This window comes from Mustela nivalis (assembly GCF_964662115.1).
Source record: "Mustela nivalis genome assembly, chromosome: 6".
NCBI classification, from domain to species: domain Eukaryota; kingdom Metazoa; phylum Chordata; class Mammalia; order Carnivora; family Mustelidae; genus Mustela; species Mustela nivalis.
Genome location: NC_139025.1, coordinates 81,612,718 through 81,629,860, shown reverse-complemented (window position 1 = coordinate 81,629,860; position 17,143 = coordinate 81,612,718). Strand labels below are relative to the sequence as shown.

At 44.0% G+C, this 17,143-nt stretch overlaps 1 protein-coding gene across 2 annotated transcripts in view; it reads left to right on the top strand.

The window, feature by feature from the left end:
- The window catches only part of SQOR (sulfide quinone oxidoreductase), a 51,790-nt gene that overhangs the window by 23,697 nt on the left and 10,950 nt on the right, over positions 1-17,143 (top strand). For both annotated transcript variants that reach the window (XM_082735273.1, XM_082735272.1), the window contains exons 3-6: positions 1,534-1,704; positions 8,457-8,510; positions 10,571-10,765; positions 13,320-13,529. In XM_082735273.1, the coding sequence (XP_082591399.1) occupies positions 1,534-1,704; positions 8,457-8,510; positions 10,571-10,765; positions 13,320-13,529 (630 nt within the window). The remainder of the gene's footprint in view (positions 1-1,533; positions 1,705-8,456; positions 8,511-10,570; positions 10,766-13,319; positions 13,530-17,143) is intronic.

Here is a 17,143-nt window from a genome sequence, read left to right as displayed (position 1 = left end):
CCCAGTGTTTTAAATTACTCTGGACTGAGAGCTCCATCGGGCCTGTGGTGTTGTAGCTCACCCATGGGCACGTGTCGCACTGGGGCTAGTCTTGGTAACAACGGCTCTCTGAGGCACTGGGCACAATTCAGGAGGCCGGAGTCATGGCTGTCCTCCCCCGTGAGGAGGTGCAGGATAGAAGTCATTCAGGGGTGCTATGAGGGGTTCGGGTCTTTGATACTTTCTCTCCTGTGTCTGGTTTAGCGATTGGTGGAGCCAGTGCTTGTTTGTAGTCTAAAACAGAATCTGAGGTTGTGTTTTTATTCCTTTTCCTGTTCAAGATGGATTCGAAATTAGTGAGTTCTCACTACTGGAGACCTCTGCCTTCCTCTCTTTGAGCACCTCTATTACTGGCTCTATGGAGATTGCAAAGGCATTTTTCGTATCCTCTTTAGCATCTCTGTGGCTGGCAATTCTGTCCAGCCAGTTTGAGGCATTTTGCCGTGTTGAGAGTTCCTGATCCCCCCGGCCACTGCATGAGTACACCAGGATTCTCAGAAACGGTTAGATCAATCTGCTCTTGGCCCATGAGCCTAGAACTTTCAAAACTAGCTTAGTTCAAGTGAGGACCATCTAGAAAAACAGTGGATAACTCTAGATAACTCTTGAAAAACAGTGGAAATTTGGCATCGGGGGTAGGATCTGGTGCCTACTATCTTCGGGCATAAAACTCCTGAGATGGTGCCCATCTCAGATGGCTCAGTGGGTTAAACGTCTGCCTTTGGCTCAGGTCATGATCTCAGGGTCCTGGGATTGAGCCCTGCATCGGACTCTCTGCTTGAGCAGAGAGCCTGCTTCCCCCTCTATCTCTGCCTGTTGCTCTGCCTACCTGTGATCTCTCTCTCTGTGTCAAATAAATAAATAAAATCTTTTTTTTTTTAATAAATAAAATCTTAAAAAAAAAAAAAAAAAAAACCCTGAGAAAGGAGAGGACATCCTAGGGCCAGTAGTGTCTACAATCCTCCATGGGCTTGGGAAGCGCCGTTGGAAGTTCAGGAAGTTTTGAGACTTTTCAAAAGTGGTTGTAAACTTCCCAGACTTCCCAATGTCTCCAGATGGTTCTAAGGAACCACATTTAGGCTGCCATGCTTAATTTTTCTTTATGTCTGTGCACATAAATGTATCCATAATGTGTGTGTGTGTGTGTATGTGTATAATATAACATGTATATGTGTGTGTGTGTATGTGTATAATATAACATGTATATGTTAAGCATCAAATCAGCTTTGAGCAACAAATAATAAAATGGTCACAAAAGATAGCTGATGGCTTTTTTGGGATGATCTTGGCAGAATTCTTGTGTTAGGTTAAACTCCCTTCAGAGTTTAACATAATGGGAGACGCCAGTAGGTGGCTCGGGAGAGACTAACCTTCTAAGGCTTTTTTATGGGATGCTGCAAGGGGTAGGAGGGATAATTGAGAGTCTAGCTTATGTACCTTTCACTATGACCCTTTTCGTCTCAAATCAAAACTGATCTTCAAATACTTTCTCAGAGGCATTTCTACCAGCCAATCTGGACACTGGTGGGCGCTGGAGCCAAGCAGCTATCCGCATCGGGCCGTCCCACTGCAAGTGTGATACCCTCTGGCGTAGAATGGATCAAAGCTCGAGTGGTTGAGCTGAACCCCGACAAGAACTGTGTCCACACAGACAGTGGCAAGGAGGTAAGCATTGGGGTCCTTTGGCTTTTGTTAGTCAGGGCTTGTGTTCATGGACAGCCATTAGCAAACAGGACTGCCACATGGAGGGCAACGTATATGCATGTGTGTGCATGGGTGTGTGTGTGTTGATAGTACACGAGGTGGGAAGGGGTGTGGTGGGTGAAGGGTGGGCTAGATGGAAGGAGCAAGTGACGAATAAATGAACAGCTAAGACACGGATTTGTGGAACTGTTGCTCGGTTGCTTGGTACAGTATCTTGCATCTGAGTGTTTATTCAACAGATACTATCACCATATGTTCAAATAGCAGCACCTCCTTCCTTTTACTTTTGAAACAGTCACTTCTCACTGTCAGTTGACCTCAGGAGGAAGACATTTGGAAAATAACCTTTCCTGTTATGCCAGGGGTGCTATGCTGGAGTCGTAAGGGACCATGGCAGTCCCCACTGTGTGGGGCTAAGGAAGGGCTAAGGAAGATTTCTGCTCCTGGAGTTTGAGACTCTGAAGTGTCAGTACCACTTAGAAGTCTGCTCCTAAAACCCAGAGATCAAAGCCGCTGTAGGGACGAGAGCAGGATGGTGAGGTGACAGACTCGGAAGTCTTCTGCAGGGTTCTGTCCTCTGGTCTGCCCCTGAGCCAAGCACCCTGGTAGGCATTGTCACAGAACTGTAGAATCTGAGAGTTGTTGGGGATCTGAAAGGTTTCCAAGTCCAATCCCTTTCTCTAAACAGGGACTCATTGGCTGCAGGGAGTTGTAACCCTTCCTGGGGTCATGGATCTTTCTGAGCACCTGATAAAAAGCCTTATCTAGAAAATGCATATACATACCAGTTTAAAAAAAAAAATTGCGAGAGAGAGAAAGAATGTGTGCATGTGTGTACACACACTGGAGGAGCAGCAAAGGAAGAGGGACAGAGTTCTGAGCAGACTCCCTACTGAGTGTGGAGTCCACTTGGGACTCCATCTCAGGGTCCTGAGATGATTAAATTTTGCATTAAATTTCATTGAGTTTAGAGAGTCTTTTTTAAAAATATATTTTATTTATTTGAGAGAGAGAGAGAGTGCGCAGAGTTGGGGTTTCCTTATCCCCTCCAGCCCATCTGTCTGTGTGTCTTTCTCTCTCTCTCTCTCTGTCTTTTTCTAGATTTTATGTATTGGGACACCTGGGTGGCTCAGTCAGTTAAGCCTCTGCCTTTGGCTCAGGTCATGATCTCGGGGTCCTGGGATTGAGCCCCGCATCAGGCTCCCTGCTCAGCTGGAACCTACCTCTCCTTCATCTCCCTGCTTGTGCTCTCTTCTCACTGTCTCTCTCTTAAATAAAATAAAATCTTAAAAGAAAGATTTTATTTATTTATTTGAAACAGAAAGAGAGAGCACACAACAAACAGGGGAACATTGCAGAGAGAAAGAAGCTCCTAGCTGAGTAGGGAACCTGATACAGGGCTCTATCCCAGGACCCTGAGACCATGACCTGAGCCAAAGGCAGAGGCTTAACCAATTGAGCCACCCAGGTGTCCCTCCTTCTTTCTTTTCTAAAGTAAGCTCTAGGGGTGCCTGGATGCTTCCTAGTCTTGATCTCAGCTCAGGTCATGATCTTAGGGTTGTGAGATCAAGCCCCAGGTTGGGCTCTGAGCTGAGTGTGGAGCCTGCTTGAGATTCTCTCTCCCTCTGCTGGCCCCCCCAACAATGCATGCTCCCTCTCTCTCAAAAAAAAAAAAAAAAATTTTTTTTTTTAAGTAAGCTCTATGCCCAGTGTGGGTCAAACTCATGACTCAGAAATCAAGAGTTGCATGCTCTGGTCTGACAGAGCCGGCCCAGTGCCCTATTAAGTGTCTTCCATCAACAATACAGTTTTAGACATACATGAGTGAACAAGAACAAACATCCTTACTTTCCTGGTTTTATTTATTTATTTTTTAAAAGATTTATTTATTTATTTGACAGACAGAGATCACAAGTAGGCAGAGAAGCAGGCAGAGAGAGAGGAGGAAACAGGCTCCCCACTGAGCAGAGAGCCCGATGCGGGGCTCGATCCCAGGACCCTGGGATCAGGACCCGAGCCCAAGGCAGAGGCTTTAACCCCCTGAGCCACCTAGGCACCCCACTTTCCTGGTTTTAATTTTAAGCAGGTGAGGGCATACAATAACCAGTAGACATAATAAGTAAATGATACAGTGTGTTAGAAGGTAATGAGTATTAATGAAAAGAAGTAGAGCACAGTATTTGGAAGTGGGGCATTTGTGGGGAGGGATTGGATTTAAAATGGGTTGGTATTGACACATCCAGGAGTTCTCTGACAACAAGCGATCAGTCTCCATTTTTTAACAGACGGGTCACATGAAAGTTCTGCCTCAGCAGAGCCAGAACCCACCCTTTCTGTAGCCTCTTTCATATTCTCTTGGGCCCCCAGGGCGTTTTGGGGCTTAATGCCTTTCTTGTTCCTTGCTTTGTCCTGTATGTAGGGTGGCCAAGAGTATCATTCAGTTTCTGTGGAGGAATTCTTCAACTGTTTGAGGGTGGCTCTTCTTGTCTGGGTACATCTAGTCTTCGGGTAGATTTGTGCCCTGACCCCACTTTGCTCAGCACTTTCTCCTGTCCTGCAGCAGCGTCTCCACGGCCCTCGCCATTGTCTCTGCCCTGCTGTGGACATCATCTGTGGATATCAGTGCCCCATGAAAGAGGTCGCCCAGAAGAGGAGGCAGGTTTACAGAACAGCCCAGAACAGAGTGACACTCTTCTTTCTCACAACTGGATATAGCCTAAATTAGCATTTGCCTTTTTACCAACCATTAGCACAGTGCTGATTCATGCTTGGCTGAAGGTCACTTCAGACTTCTGGTTTTTTTTTTTCCACATGACCCAGTGTCAGGTCACGCTTTCTCCATCTGTATCTAATATATGGATATATGTAATGGATTAGAATCTATATAATAGATGAGGATATATATAATAGATTGATATATATATATCTTACAAATGATGTCTCCCTGTTGATGGACTTATTTTCTCCAGAATCTCCAGGAGATCAGACAGTATTAAACAGAAGGCTGAGGTTCAGGGCTCCTTTCCTTTGGGTCCAGGATACCTGTCTCTGACCACGTACATCACCTGGTATAGCAGTGCTTGCCTCCTTGATTAGACCCCTTCAATTCCACATAGAGCTTAGAGCCCTCTGTGGTTGGGTTCATGCGCATCTCAAGAATCATAAAATTTTATCATCTCTTGAGAAAGAGAGGCACTGGTAGGTATTCTCACTTCTGACCTTACTTAGACTTTACTTATGCTCAGACTGTTAGGAAAGTTGCAATGTCTTGTTTTAGGGTTAGAGAAGAAGTTGGTGTAAACTGGCAGGACTTTCTTCCAAGGTTTTATTAAGCAAAAGTCTCCTATTGCCAGATCTCAGAAATCTGCATATAACAACTCATGGGGGATGTCATCTTGTTGGTTTTATTGATCTTCCCAACTTGCCTGGATCTTGTGGATTTACAATTCTGTCATCCAGTTAGTATTTTTTTTTTCCTAGTCATTATCCATGATGGCTTCATTTAAGTTCAAGGTTTTAATTTGATAACATGTCCCTAGAGAGCTTTTTCTAGCTTGCAAAAATTAATCAGCATTGTTTAATAAATATGTTTTGCTAACATTTTACCAAAATTATTCCATTATTAGTTTATACATTAGTATTTCTTCAAGACTGAGTTGAAGTCTTTGCTGACATTCAGACGCAGTATGTCTCTGACTCTTCCCTGATGCAGGGGTCTGCTTGTCCAGAATGTGTCCTGTAGGCTGTGTGGACTGGCCCTTGTCCTTCTCCAGACCTAACCTGGTTCTGGTTCCTTTCTCTCTCTCATAGTTTCTGCTCCAGCACATTTCCCTCTCATTTCCTCAGAAGCCTCGGGTTCCTTCTTCCCCAGGTCATTTGCACATGCTGAGTTTAATCTCTTTTCCTAGCTAACTCCTACTCATCTCTACCTTAGATATACCCCTTCAGGAAAGCTTTTCCTGACCTACTTGACTAGGTCAGATTCCCCTTTGACCTGCTATCACAGCATTCTGTGATGTAGTAGTTATTTCTATGATTATCTGATAATCCCTATCTCACCCACTAGACTGAGTTCTTGGAGGGGTGGGAACAGTATCTTTCTGATTCAATGTTGTATGTCCAGGACCTAGCACAGTATGTCACATAGGAGATGCTCAGTAAATATATGTGAGCAAATTGTGTCTCAGTTTCTTTACCTGTATAAAATGGGACTAATAAGGAGTGTCTGGGTGGCTCAGTTGCTTAAGCATCTGACTCTTGATTTCGACTCAGATCATGATCTCAGGGTCGTGAGATCGAGCCCTGCACTGGGCTCTGCGCTAAGTACAGAGCCTGCTTGTCCCTCTTCTTCTGCTCCTCCTCGCTCTCTCTCTCTAAAATGAATAAATAAAATCTAAAAAAAAAATGGTTATAATACCACCTACCTCATTGAGTTGTTTTGAAGACTAAACAAATTAAAACATGCGAAAGACTCAGAACAGTCTCCTGCAGAGTGAATGCTCAAGAGATGTTACTCTTACTATTTTTTAAAGAACACAGGAGAAAAAAAAGAAAAAGGAAATACTTATTAGGTATCGGCTGTGTGCTGACCTAGTTCTTAACCCCTGACTGACTGAAAGCAGTTTGCAGTCTGTGAACCTATTTGGTGCTCTTTTTCCAAATCACCAGGAGACATTTATTTGGTAGATGAGTCTGGAATTTCACCATGGAGAAAATCCTGTTTATGAGATTGTTAGTATCAGAGTTTACCGCCCCCACTTCCTGTAGAAGATGAGAATAGGTGCCCGTATTGAGCCTTCTGGCAATGTCTGCACTGTTGTCTATAATTGTTCAAAAGTCTTGTCTACAAGTTTTTGCAGTTCCTTAGAATTTAAATCATCTGGCCTGGAAACTTGAATTTACTCAGAAGGCTTAAGGCTTTCTTTTTGTTCTTTGTTCTCTTAGGGTTTATTCTCCCTTAATGATTTTCTTTCCATAATATTAAGCTTGTCTGTTACCAGTTCTTAAAAATAATCAATATTATATTGTAATTAAACAATCAGGGCGCATACAAACCAAAGGTTTTTCTTGTTGACTGTGTTCATGTTTTGCCTATAGATCATCACCCCCTAGATCCCATGTCCCATCTGACCTCACTGACCTTGAAAACTCAGCATAGCTCAGTCAGGTAGTTAATGGGCCTGGTACACTGCTTGGAACAAGGAATTTTCAGGGTACAGCGCTCTATGGATAGGCACATCATACAGAGGAAGATGTGTATGTTATTGTGTGCTTTGATAAATTACATATTTCACAAATAACTGAAATCATCCGTCCATCCAAGAAACATGACTGAGTTCCTCACTTTAATTTCAGGAATATTGAATAAGACATAACCTTTATTGTCTGGGGTACTCAGTCTAGTGAGGGAAGATATTATTCCTATATAATGCAACCAGTTCTATAAAGCATCATATACACTAAGGAAGCTCCCAGAAGGGGCCAGCGGGGAGGGGAATTGAGTCGTTGGGAGGCCTCACTATGGAGGTGACCTTGGAGCTGAGCCTCCTGGATCCCAGGGCAGGACCTCTGCAGAAACTTGCTGCCCTTGGTTTCTCAGCCTTAGCTGAGCACTCTCAGGTCTTAGAGTCCTCTCTCTTCAACTGTGACCTACCCATCTTGCTGCTCTGCTTTTCCTTTGAGTACAGGAATTCATTACAACCCATTTCGTTACCAATTCATTACCAACCCAATTCATTACAACAGCTTTGCTGGGCTCCTGACTTGCATCACGATCCTTCTCCACCTCCAGTTTTCTAGGCAAGTCCTGTTTCTTTACATCTCTCTTGCTTATACTTTCTGGCCTCAACTTTCTTCCTTTTGATCTTAAACCCACATCTCCCGTCATGATACTTATGGAAACTTTTGCCTTTGGCATGGGTGATCACAATATATTAATTAATTAATTAATTAATTAAATGTTTTATTTATTTATTTAAAGGATTTTATTTATTTATCTGACAGGGAGAGAGCTTGTGCACAAGCATGGTGGGGGGTGGCAGGAAGTGGGAGAGGAAGAAGGAGACTCTCCGCTGAGCAGGGAGCTCAATGTGGGACTCGATCCTAGGACCCCAGGATCATGACCTGAGCTGAAGGCAGGTGCTTAACCGACTGAGCCACCCAGATGCCCCACAATACCCATATTTAAAGAGGGGATTTTAAATCACATCCTTTTCCATGACCCTCAAAATAGCAGTTTCTCACTTACAAAATCGATCGATCCATTTGGCAGGTCAGATTTGCCGGGGATTCACAGTTGACTCCACACATTTTAAAACTGATTGTCTTTTAAGATTAGGAAGTGCTTCTCTCACTCCTCAGCGCCTCAGCCTCAGCGTGAGGAGGTGTTAACAGAAGCACCACACAAACAGTCTGCTTCTTTGTATCCCTCTTCACTGTGTAAAAACACAGGAGTCTCAAGCCCTCTGGGGGCCAGGCAGGCTATTCAATGCTTGTGAAGCACTGAGGTGTGAGAAAGAAGCACTGAGGTGTGAGAAACAGACTGGCAGACATGATGGCAGATAGGAGCGTGACTCCCTGCCTGTGCCTTGCCCATCACCCACAGCCCCAAGGCGTCCTCAGTAGAAAATGGAGGCATGGGGCTGGGGCTGAGTTACCCCTCGGGCTGCCACTTCTGGGATCCTGGTCTAAAATGCCATTGTTTTGTGTTGCAGATTTCCTACAAATACCTTATTATTGCTCTTGGGATTCAGCTGGACTATGAGAAGGTACGATTTTAAACTACTTCTAATGTCGCACTGGCCTCCTTATGCCAAGTTCAAATGCTGCATTTAGTTGCTTTGTATTCATTTTGGCAGGAAAGGGTGCTAAGGGATCCTCTTTTAGCTTTTCTTTTTTGCAGCGGTTTTTTTATGGTTTTTAAAAAAAATCTTTAAGATTTTGTCAACAATGTCAACCATGATGATATGTTTTAGCTTTAAGCTTTAATCCAAGTTTTGCATGTCCATACCCTAATGGCAATTCTTGTAAAACAGCAGGCTTTTCCAGACTCACAAGAAAACCCCCTTGCTGTGTAGAACTGAGTTGCCTCTTTCTCCCTTCAGTTCCACGGGGTGTCTGCACCATGATGTCCTGCTCCCTGGCCTGGTCAGCCAAAGGGGGGATCAGATTGCCTCTCTTTCTCTGACTGTCCCTGTCTCCTCTGCTCCAGAGTTCCTGGGGAAGCAACTTGACTTGGATGAGGGGTCATAAAGTGCCCTTTGTGACCAGTCTTCTAAAACGAACTTGGTTACCGCTTTCTGGCACCTTTTTCCTTAACAACAACCTCTTCAAACTAGAGACAAGTAATGAAGGAGATATGAGATCAGCTGTTTGTTTATCCCTTGGATAGTGCATTTTGCTTTAGGAACCGGGAGGTATGGAGGGCACAAGAGGGGACCCTGAGGCAGTGGTCCAGAGTCTCGGCGTCTGGTTCTGTGTGGGTCTCTCAACCTCGCTCTTCTTCCTGTGTCTAGGATCCAGGATGATTTCCCCATCTGCCCCAGAGGCCTGCAGCGAACAACTATCCACTGTTAGCATGGGCTGAGACTTCAGAAGCATTAAAATATGAGGAGATTCTATAAAAATAATAATAGTGAGAATTATTGCTATTGAAACTGCTGCTATTACAACTACTTAAACTGTAGCAGGAGATAATGGTCAATATTAATCGGAGGAATAGCCGCTTTTCACACTGAGCCTCGTGGAGGAGATCCTAGCACTGTTTCCTTGACTGCTGAGGGGTGCGTGTCGCGTGGTTGCCCTACAGTCTGGAGAACAGCCTGGGAGGTTCTGAAGGACCGGCCCACCCTCATCACTGATTTTTGATGGTTCTCTGTGCTCTTGCTGGAAGTACTGGTGCTCGATACTCAGCCATCTTCACAGCACTCTATGAACCTTCTAGCAGCCAAGTCAAGTGTCCAGTTAATCTCACTGGCAGGAACACAGACACTTTGTGGGGCACTTACCACGTGGGTGCCATTTTTCTAAGCACTTTCTGTGTGTGGTCTCATATCCTTCTGCCAACAGCCCTCTGGAGCAGTTACTTTTACACCCATTTTACAGATGATGAACATAAACTCAGTGTACATTAGAACCAACCAGAGAGCCAGACAGAGTTCTGGGCTTGCCCCTGAGTTTCTGAATTAGTAGGTCTGGGTGGGGACTGATCATTTGCATTCCTAGCAAGTTCCCAGGAACTGCCCTTGAGACCCACTGGCTTAGGGATATTTGGTATTTACCCAGGGTCACAACACTTGTAAGTGGAAAAGCTGGGACTCAAGCCAGATCGGTGTGGTTCCCAAGTCCATGTTTTTAATGGCCAGTCTTTACTGCCTTTACCAAGAGTTGGTACAACTGATAAAGGGTAGTTTAGGTTTGTGATTATTGACAATATGGCCCTTGATTCTGCCTGTCCTTCTTCCCAGTAAGGCAACTGATTCTCCAAAAAGGAAGCGTGGCTGGCTTCTTGTCCTCACCTTGATGGTGGGAAGAGATACATTCAAACCACACTCCCAAGGCCAGCAAGGCAAAGGCCTTTCCGTGGGCCGAGTCCATTCTGTGGTTTGGCTCCTGACTCCAGGCACCACAGTCCTGATCTTAGCAGGTCCCTTGCCCTCTTGCCTACTCCAGTGTATGTGAATCCTGGGGCCTCACGATTGCACTGAGATATTGGTTATTGAAATAGCAGAGAATGAAGGCGCTAAAAAAGAGTTTTGCACTTACAAAATTTATACCTGTGAATTTGCAGTTTTGTTAAGAAATAATTGTTTTGTGTGCTTTCTTGCAGATCAAAGGCTTACCTGAAGGTTTTGACCATCCCAAAATAGGGTCCAATTATTCAGTGAAGACCGTGGAGAAGACGTGGAAAGCTCTGCAGGACTTCAAGGAAGGCAATGCCATCTTTACCTTCCCAAATACCCCTGTAAAATGTGCTGGAGCGCCCCAGAAGATCATGTATTTGTCAGAAGCCTATTTCCAGAAGGTACGCTTCCTCCCCAGGGATAGAGACAGGAAGGGCAGGCGGTGCTGATCCAGTAATGCCAGAATTCCATTTTATCCATGTCAAAATATCTTTTTTATTTATAAATTTTTATTATGTATCCACCAAATTATATAATTGGGAGTTTATAAAATAGAAAAAAGGGAGCCACTATAATCCAATTACTTTAATATAGCTGCTGTTATCAATTTGACATGTCCTTCTATTTTTTCCCTATACATTCCTTTTTTAAGAGAGAGAGAGAAAGAGAGAGCATGCACACAAGCATGGGGGGTGCAGATGGAGAGGGAAAGAGAGAGAATCTTAAGCAGGATACATGCCCAGAGTTGACCCCAATGAAGGGCTTGATCTCAGGACTCTGAGATCAAGAGTTGGAGCCTTAAGTGACTGAGCTACCCAGGTGCCCCAATTTTTTTTTTTTTAACATGCTTTTAATCATGCCATACAAATTTTGATGTGCTACTTGTTATTAAATAATCTTTGTAACATAATTTTAATGTCTATATAGACATCTACTGGGGAGATACATTAGAGATTGTTTAAATTTTTCCATGTAGCTGAATAATTGGTTGTTCACATAACAATATCCTCAGGGTGCCTGGGTAGCTCAGTTGGTTAAGTGGCTGCCTTTTGGCTCAGGTCATGATCCCAGGACCCTGGGATCGAGCCCTGCATTGGGCTCCCTGCTTAGTGGAGAGCCTGCCTCTCCTTCTCCCTCTGCCTGCTGCTCTGTCAAATAAATAAATAAATAAATCTTAAAAAAAAAAAGTATCCTCCATTGCTCTCACTCAAGTTCAAGGTTATGAATATTTTTTGGCTCTTGATAAACATCTTAGGCAAAATGCCAATTCTAAAGGCAAAAAAAAAAAAAAAATGTTGACCTAGAACTTCAGACTTGGGTGGAAAGAGTTCTTTGGGTGGGGACACTCTACATGCCTCCAGCATGTCGGCAGCTTGAGTCCATCTGGCCCGAAGCAGCAGGAAGCTGCTCTCGGGCCTCCTACCCAGGTGTGGGTTGTCACATTTGGTTTATTGCAGTGTAGTTTGACCTGAGGCAATGGCAGGATTCAGAGCAGCCTGTGGTTCCGTAAAGGGGCAGGTGAGAGAAGGGGAGGGGTAGCTGGGGCAGAAGAGCCCTCTGAATGCAATGCTTGGAACCCACCCTGGGAAGCCTTCACCTGAGTTATGTAAACCCTGCCAGCCACCCCGGGGAATTAAGGAACAGTTCGAGTCATTGTTTCTGTTTCTAAGAAATGTCATTCTGGGTCATGAGAATTACTGGATGGCACAGGCTTTTGAGGTTTCTACCCACCTTACTTCTTTCCAATAGTGTGATCCAGGGGCACCTGGGTGGCTTAGTCCGTTAGGCATCTGACTTTTTTTTTTTTTTTTTTTAAGATTTTATTTATTTGTCAGAGAGAGGGAGAGAGAGTGAGCACAGGCAGACAGAATGGCAGGCAGAGGCAGAGGGAGAAGCAGGCTCCCCGCCGAGCAAGGAGCCCGATGTGGGACTCGATCCCAGGACGCTGGGGTCATGACCTGAGCCGAAGGCAGCTGCTTAACCAACTGAGCCACCCAGGTGTCCCAAGGCATCTGACTCTTGATTTTTGGCTCAGGTCATGATTTCAGGGTCATAATCTCAGGGTCATGAGATCAAGCCCAGTGTTGAGCTTCACATCGGACTCCGTGTTTGGCGTGGAGTCTGGTTGAGATTCTCTTTCTCCCTCTCCCCTGCGCCTCCCCAACCTCTTTCTTTCTCTCAAGATGAATAGACAAGCAAATAGTGTGCTCCAGATGAACAAATCCCAAAAGGAGCTGAACAAAGAGAAAGCGAGACTTGCTGCTTCTTCCCACCTGGACTTCTCTTTGCAAACTCTTTTCTATTGAGGCTTAGATGGCCAAGAGGAAGTTTCTCTTTCAGGCCCTGTGAGATCTTAGGCATTTGGGAAAATACCAGCCTCTGAAACATATGAACAATACAAGCATGCATGAGCCAATGGGATGGGAACTTTGGTCACTGCTGTTCCCGTAGCACCTAGAACAGTACCAGCCACCTCTAGGACCTCATTAAATACTGACTGAGTGGATGAACAAATGAGTATATCAATAAACAATTCAGCTTGTCTTTCCCTGGACTTGACTTCATCTCTGGCCTTCACATGGATGGCACCCTTGACTCAAATATGCACTTAGTTCCTATGTCACTGACAGAAAATAAGGAGATAGTGAATTGGTTCACACCTTGCCCCACCAGTGTATAGTGATAGAGCAAGCTGGTGAGCTCTCTTCTGAGGGTTTTAATTCTTTTAATTCTTGTCTAGGTGTTTTTTTGTTTGTTTTGTTTTTTAAGATTTTTTACTTATTTATTTGACAGATCACAAGTAGGCAGAGAGGGAAGGGGAAGCAGGCTCCCCGCTGAGCAGAGAACCCATTGCGGGGCTCAATCCCAGGACCCTGGGATCATGACCTGAGCTGAAACCAGAGGCTGGAGTAATGCTTTGATGTTGGTTGTTTCTGTTCTTTCCATTTTTTCTAGACAGGGAAGCGATCCAAGGCCAATATCATTTTCAACACTTCTCTTGGAACCATTTTTGGGGTTAAGAAGTATGCAGCTGCCCTGCAGGAGATCATCCAGGAGAGGAACCTCACCGTTAACTATAAGCAAAACCTCATCGAAGTCCGAGCTGATAGACAGGAGGCTGTTTTTGAGAATCTGGACAAACCTGGAGAGACCCAAGTGATCTCAGTGAGTGGGGGAGTGAAGCTTGTCAGCCCCACGCACCTCTGGATGCTGGCGACATTGTGCCTCCCACCTCCCAGTTGCCATCCTTGTGCTGGGGGAGGCTGGTTATAATGAGCGCACCAGGGCAGCGGGAGGGGAGGAGGTGGATCAGAATAGACCGGAAGGAGAAAGGGGCAAGAGGTGGTGTCCCTGGGAGCTGAGGAACATTTACCTACTGGTATCAGGTGCCTTTTGATCCTGTTTTGTATCTCCATTCTTCTTCCCCTGAGTCACTTGAAGTAGCCAAAAATATTTGATGACTTCAGGTCTTGCCTAGAGTTCAGGAAGGGCTTCCTTCAATGGAGGATTTGGTGATTGTCTTGTTTTACGGAGAAACAGCCCTGCCTGTGGGTTGTTCACGACGGATGGGGGTGTCTTTAAACATCTTTCACCTGTGCACAAGAAGAGGCACTTCAGAATCCTTGCAGGATCTTGCAGAGCCATGCCCTGATGTGGAAAGATGGAGCCTCTGTGTATGGGCTTGGATTCCGTGTGCGTGTTCCTTCTTCTGTGTCGCGGGAATGGTCCTTCTGCAGACGTGTATGAGGCTGAAGAGCAGGATGTAAAGGCATCTGGAGAAGCGTCCGTGGGAGAATCACTTGTTTACAGCACGCTGGCAAGAGCCATTAGCAATGAGAAAACGGCTCACAGTGACATTTTATTCATTCTGCAGCTTTAGAGGAATGAAGGGTTCCATTAAAAAAAGGAATTTTGAAGTGAGCCAACGACAAATCTTCTAAACATCAAAACTTCACATTTTAAGCTTTTTAGTGCAGGCTTGTTCTAAAATGTATTGCATATATCTTTCCTTTCTTAAGTGGTGTGTATTGACTCTCATTTAAAATGTTACTGATGACTCAAGGTCATAATTTTAAACTTTTATTTGCAAATAATCTTAAACTTAGAGAAGCTGCAAACATAAAACCAGGACAAAGAAAACTGTGTGCTGCATAGCCTTTACCTAGATTCATTTATTATTGGGTTTTGCCCTATTGGCTTTATCATTTGACCTCTCTCTCTCTCCTAATATAATATATAATATAATATAATATAATATAATATAATATAATATATTTTCAAAGCCTCTAAAGGTGAGTTATATACTTCATATAGCATGGTCCTTTACCTAAATACTTTACTGTAAATCTTTTAAGAGAGCCCTATTCTTTTACATAACCACAGTACAGTTACCAATTCAGGTAACTTAGCATGGGCACAATATTTTAGTCTGTTGTTTATATTCGGTTTTGTTGATTGGCCTAGTAGCATTTATAGTGTTTTTCTCCCTCCAGGGCAGAACCCAGTCCACAGGCAGGTATTGTCTATAATTGGGATGTCTCTTGAGCATCCTTTGATCTGGAACATTTCCATGGCCTTCCTTGGTTGATATTTTGGAATAATACAGACCACCTCACACTGCTTCATTTTTTAATAGAGTGCTCCTCATTTTGGGTTTGCTTATGTTTTCTTGTGATCAGTTTCTGGCTGTGCATTTTAGATTGAAGTGTACTGTATAAGTGATGTCCTGTCTTTTTAGGGTATCACGTTTGAGAGCACACAGTGGTCAACTGCCCCTCATTGATGATATTCATTTGGATCAACAGTCAAGAGATGGCCCAATTTCTCTACTGTTTAACTATTATTCATTTTCCCCTCTTGCTACTAATAAGAAGTTTGTGGGGAGGGTGGCTCAGTGGGTTAATAAGCCTCTGCCTTCAGCTCAGGTCATGGTCTTGGGGTCCTGGGATCGAGCCCTGCATCGGGCTCCCTGCTCAGCGGGGAGCCTGCTTCCTCCTCTCTCTCTGCCTGCCTCTCTGCCTGCTTTTGATCTCTGTAAAAAAAAAAAAATAAAATCTTAAAGAAAAAAAAGGTTGTGGGGAAACACCTTAAGGTCAAGCAAACATTGTACTCCCTCCTCATTAAGTTTCCCACTGGATTTACCATCCACTGATCATTTTTGCCTAATCCAGTCTTTACTATGGCAGTTGGAAAATGGTGTTTTTTTCCAATTAAGCATTTTCTCTACCTTTAACAGTAGGCTGTTAGCATTCTGTCTGCAAAAGCCCTCCCTTCTCTCTTAATTCATTAGTTATTGGTATGAACTCGTGAATTTTGTTTTAACCCCCAATGGTTTTTAATTCCTTACTGTCCATAATTATTTTGGTGCTCACATTGTCCAGATTTGGTCAGTAGGAGCCCTTTCAAGATGGCGATGGCCTTGTGACTTGTTGCTGCCATATTTTTGAGCATTTTCTTGCTTTCTGGTGTCACAGGATGTCCCAGGCTCATCTGATACCTGCTTGCTACAGCTCAGGGTCCTAATTTTGAGTAGCTTTTTTTTTTTTTTTAAAGATTTTATTTATTTATTTGAGAGGAAGAGAGAGAGAATGAGAGAGACAGAGCATGAGAAGAGAGAGGTCAGCAGGAGAAGCAGACTCCTTGCTGAGCAGGGAGCCCGATGTGGGACTGATCCTGGGACTCCAGGATCATGAGTTGAGCCAAAGGCAGTCGCTTAACCAACTTGGCCACCCAGGCGCCCCTTTGAATAGCTTTTTATATAGTTATGCTCCTAGGGCCTACTGGGGCTAGTTATCACCTCCAAAAGGGTCTCAGACAACTCTGTTATTTGATTTTGTATGTGTCCTTTTTTTAGCTTTTCAGTTTTCTTTTTTCCTGGCTGTCAGGCAGTTTTAAGTGACTTCAGAAGGTCCCTCCAGCTTCCGCTCATCTAAGCTGCTGCTGCTTATTCTTTATTGACTGGCAAATGAGATAGCCAAACTTGTTCAATTCTTTGTAAAGTAAAGTGAATGGGCTACAAGTCAGGGCCCCCAGCATAGTTATATGAGCAAAGTGTATGCCTTTGAGTGCATGAACTTAATTTTGTTATTCGGTGGTTTTTACTCCAGTTCTCAGCTGTGCTCTTGATAGTTGAAGTTGTGGATGGGGACTTGGATAAATAAATGGTTCTTCTTCTTCTTCTTTTTTTTTTTTTTCTTTTTAAGATTTTATTTACTTATTTGACAGACGGAGATCACAAGTAGGCAGAGCAGCAGGAAGAGAGAGGCTCTGCTGGCTCCGTGCTGAGCAGAGAGCCCGATGCTGGGCTTAGTCCCAGGACCCTGGGATCATAACCTGAGCCGAAGGCAGAGGCTTTAGCCCACTGAGCCACCCAGGCACCCCTAAATGGTTATTCTTCTAAAGGGTTTATAAAGAAGAAGGATATTTGGTCCCCTTTGAGTGATAGGATTTCAGGTCAGATTTTCTTTCCAAACCCAAGGGATTTCAAAAAATTTGCTAAAAGGTGTTGAAGTAGTGCTCCCAGCCCTGACTGCACATGGAAATTACTTGGGGAGCTTTTAAATGTTCTGATGGCTAAGTCTAATCCCCACAGATTTTAATTAATTAGTTTGGGGGGTGTGAAATGATGATTGGGAGTTTCAAAATTTCCTCTGATAATTCTCGTGTACAGGCAGGATTGAGAATCACCACTGTAAAGAATTAAAAAAAAAAAGAAAAGAAAAGAAAAAGAAAGCCTATACCCTAAATTGTTCAATGGTCAGTGATAATGTATTTCTTTA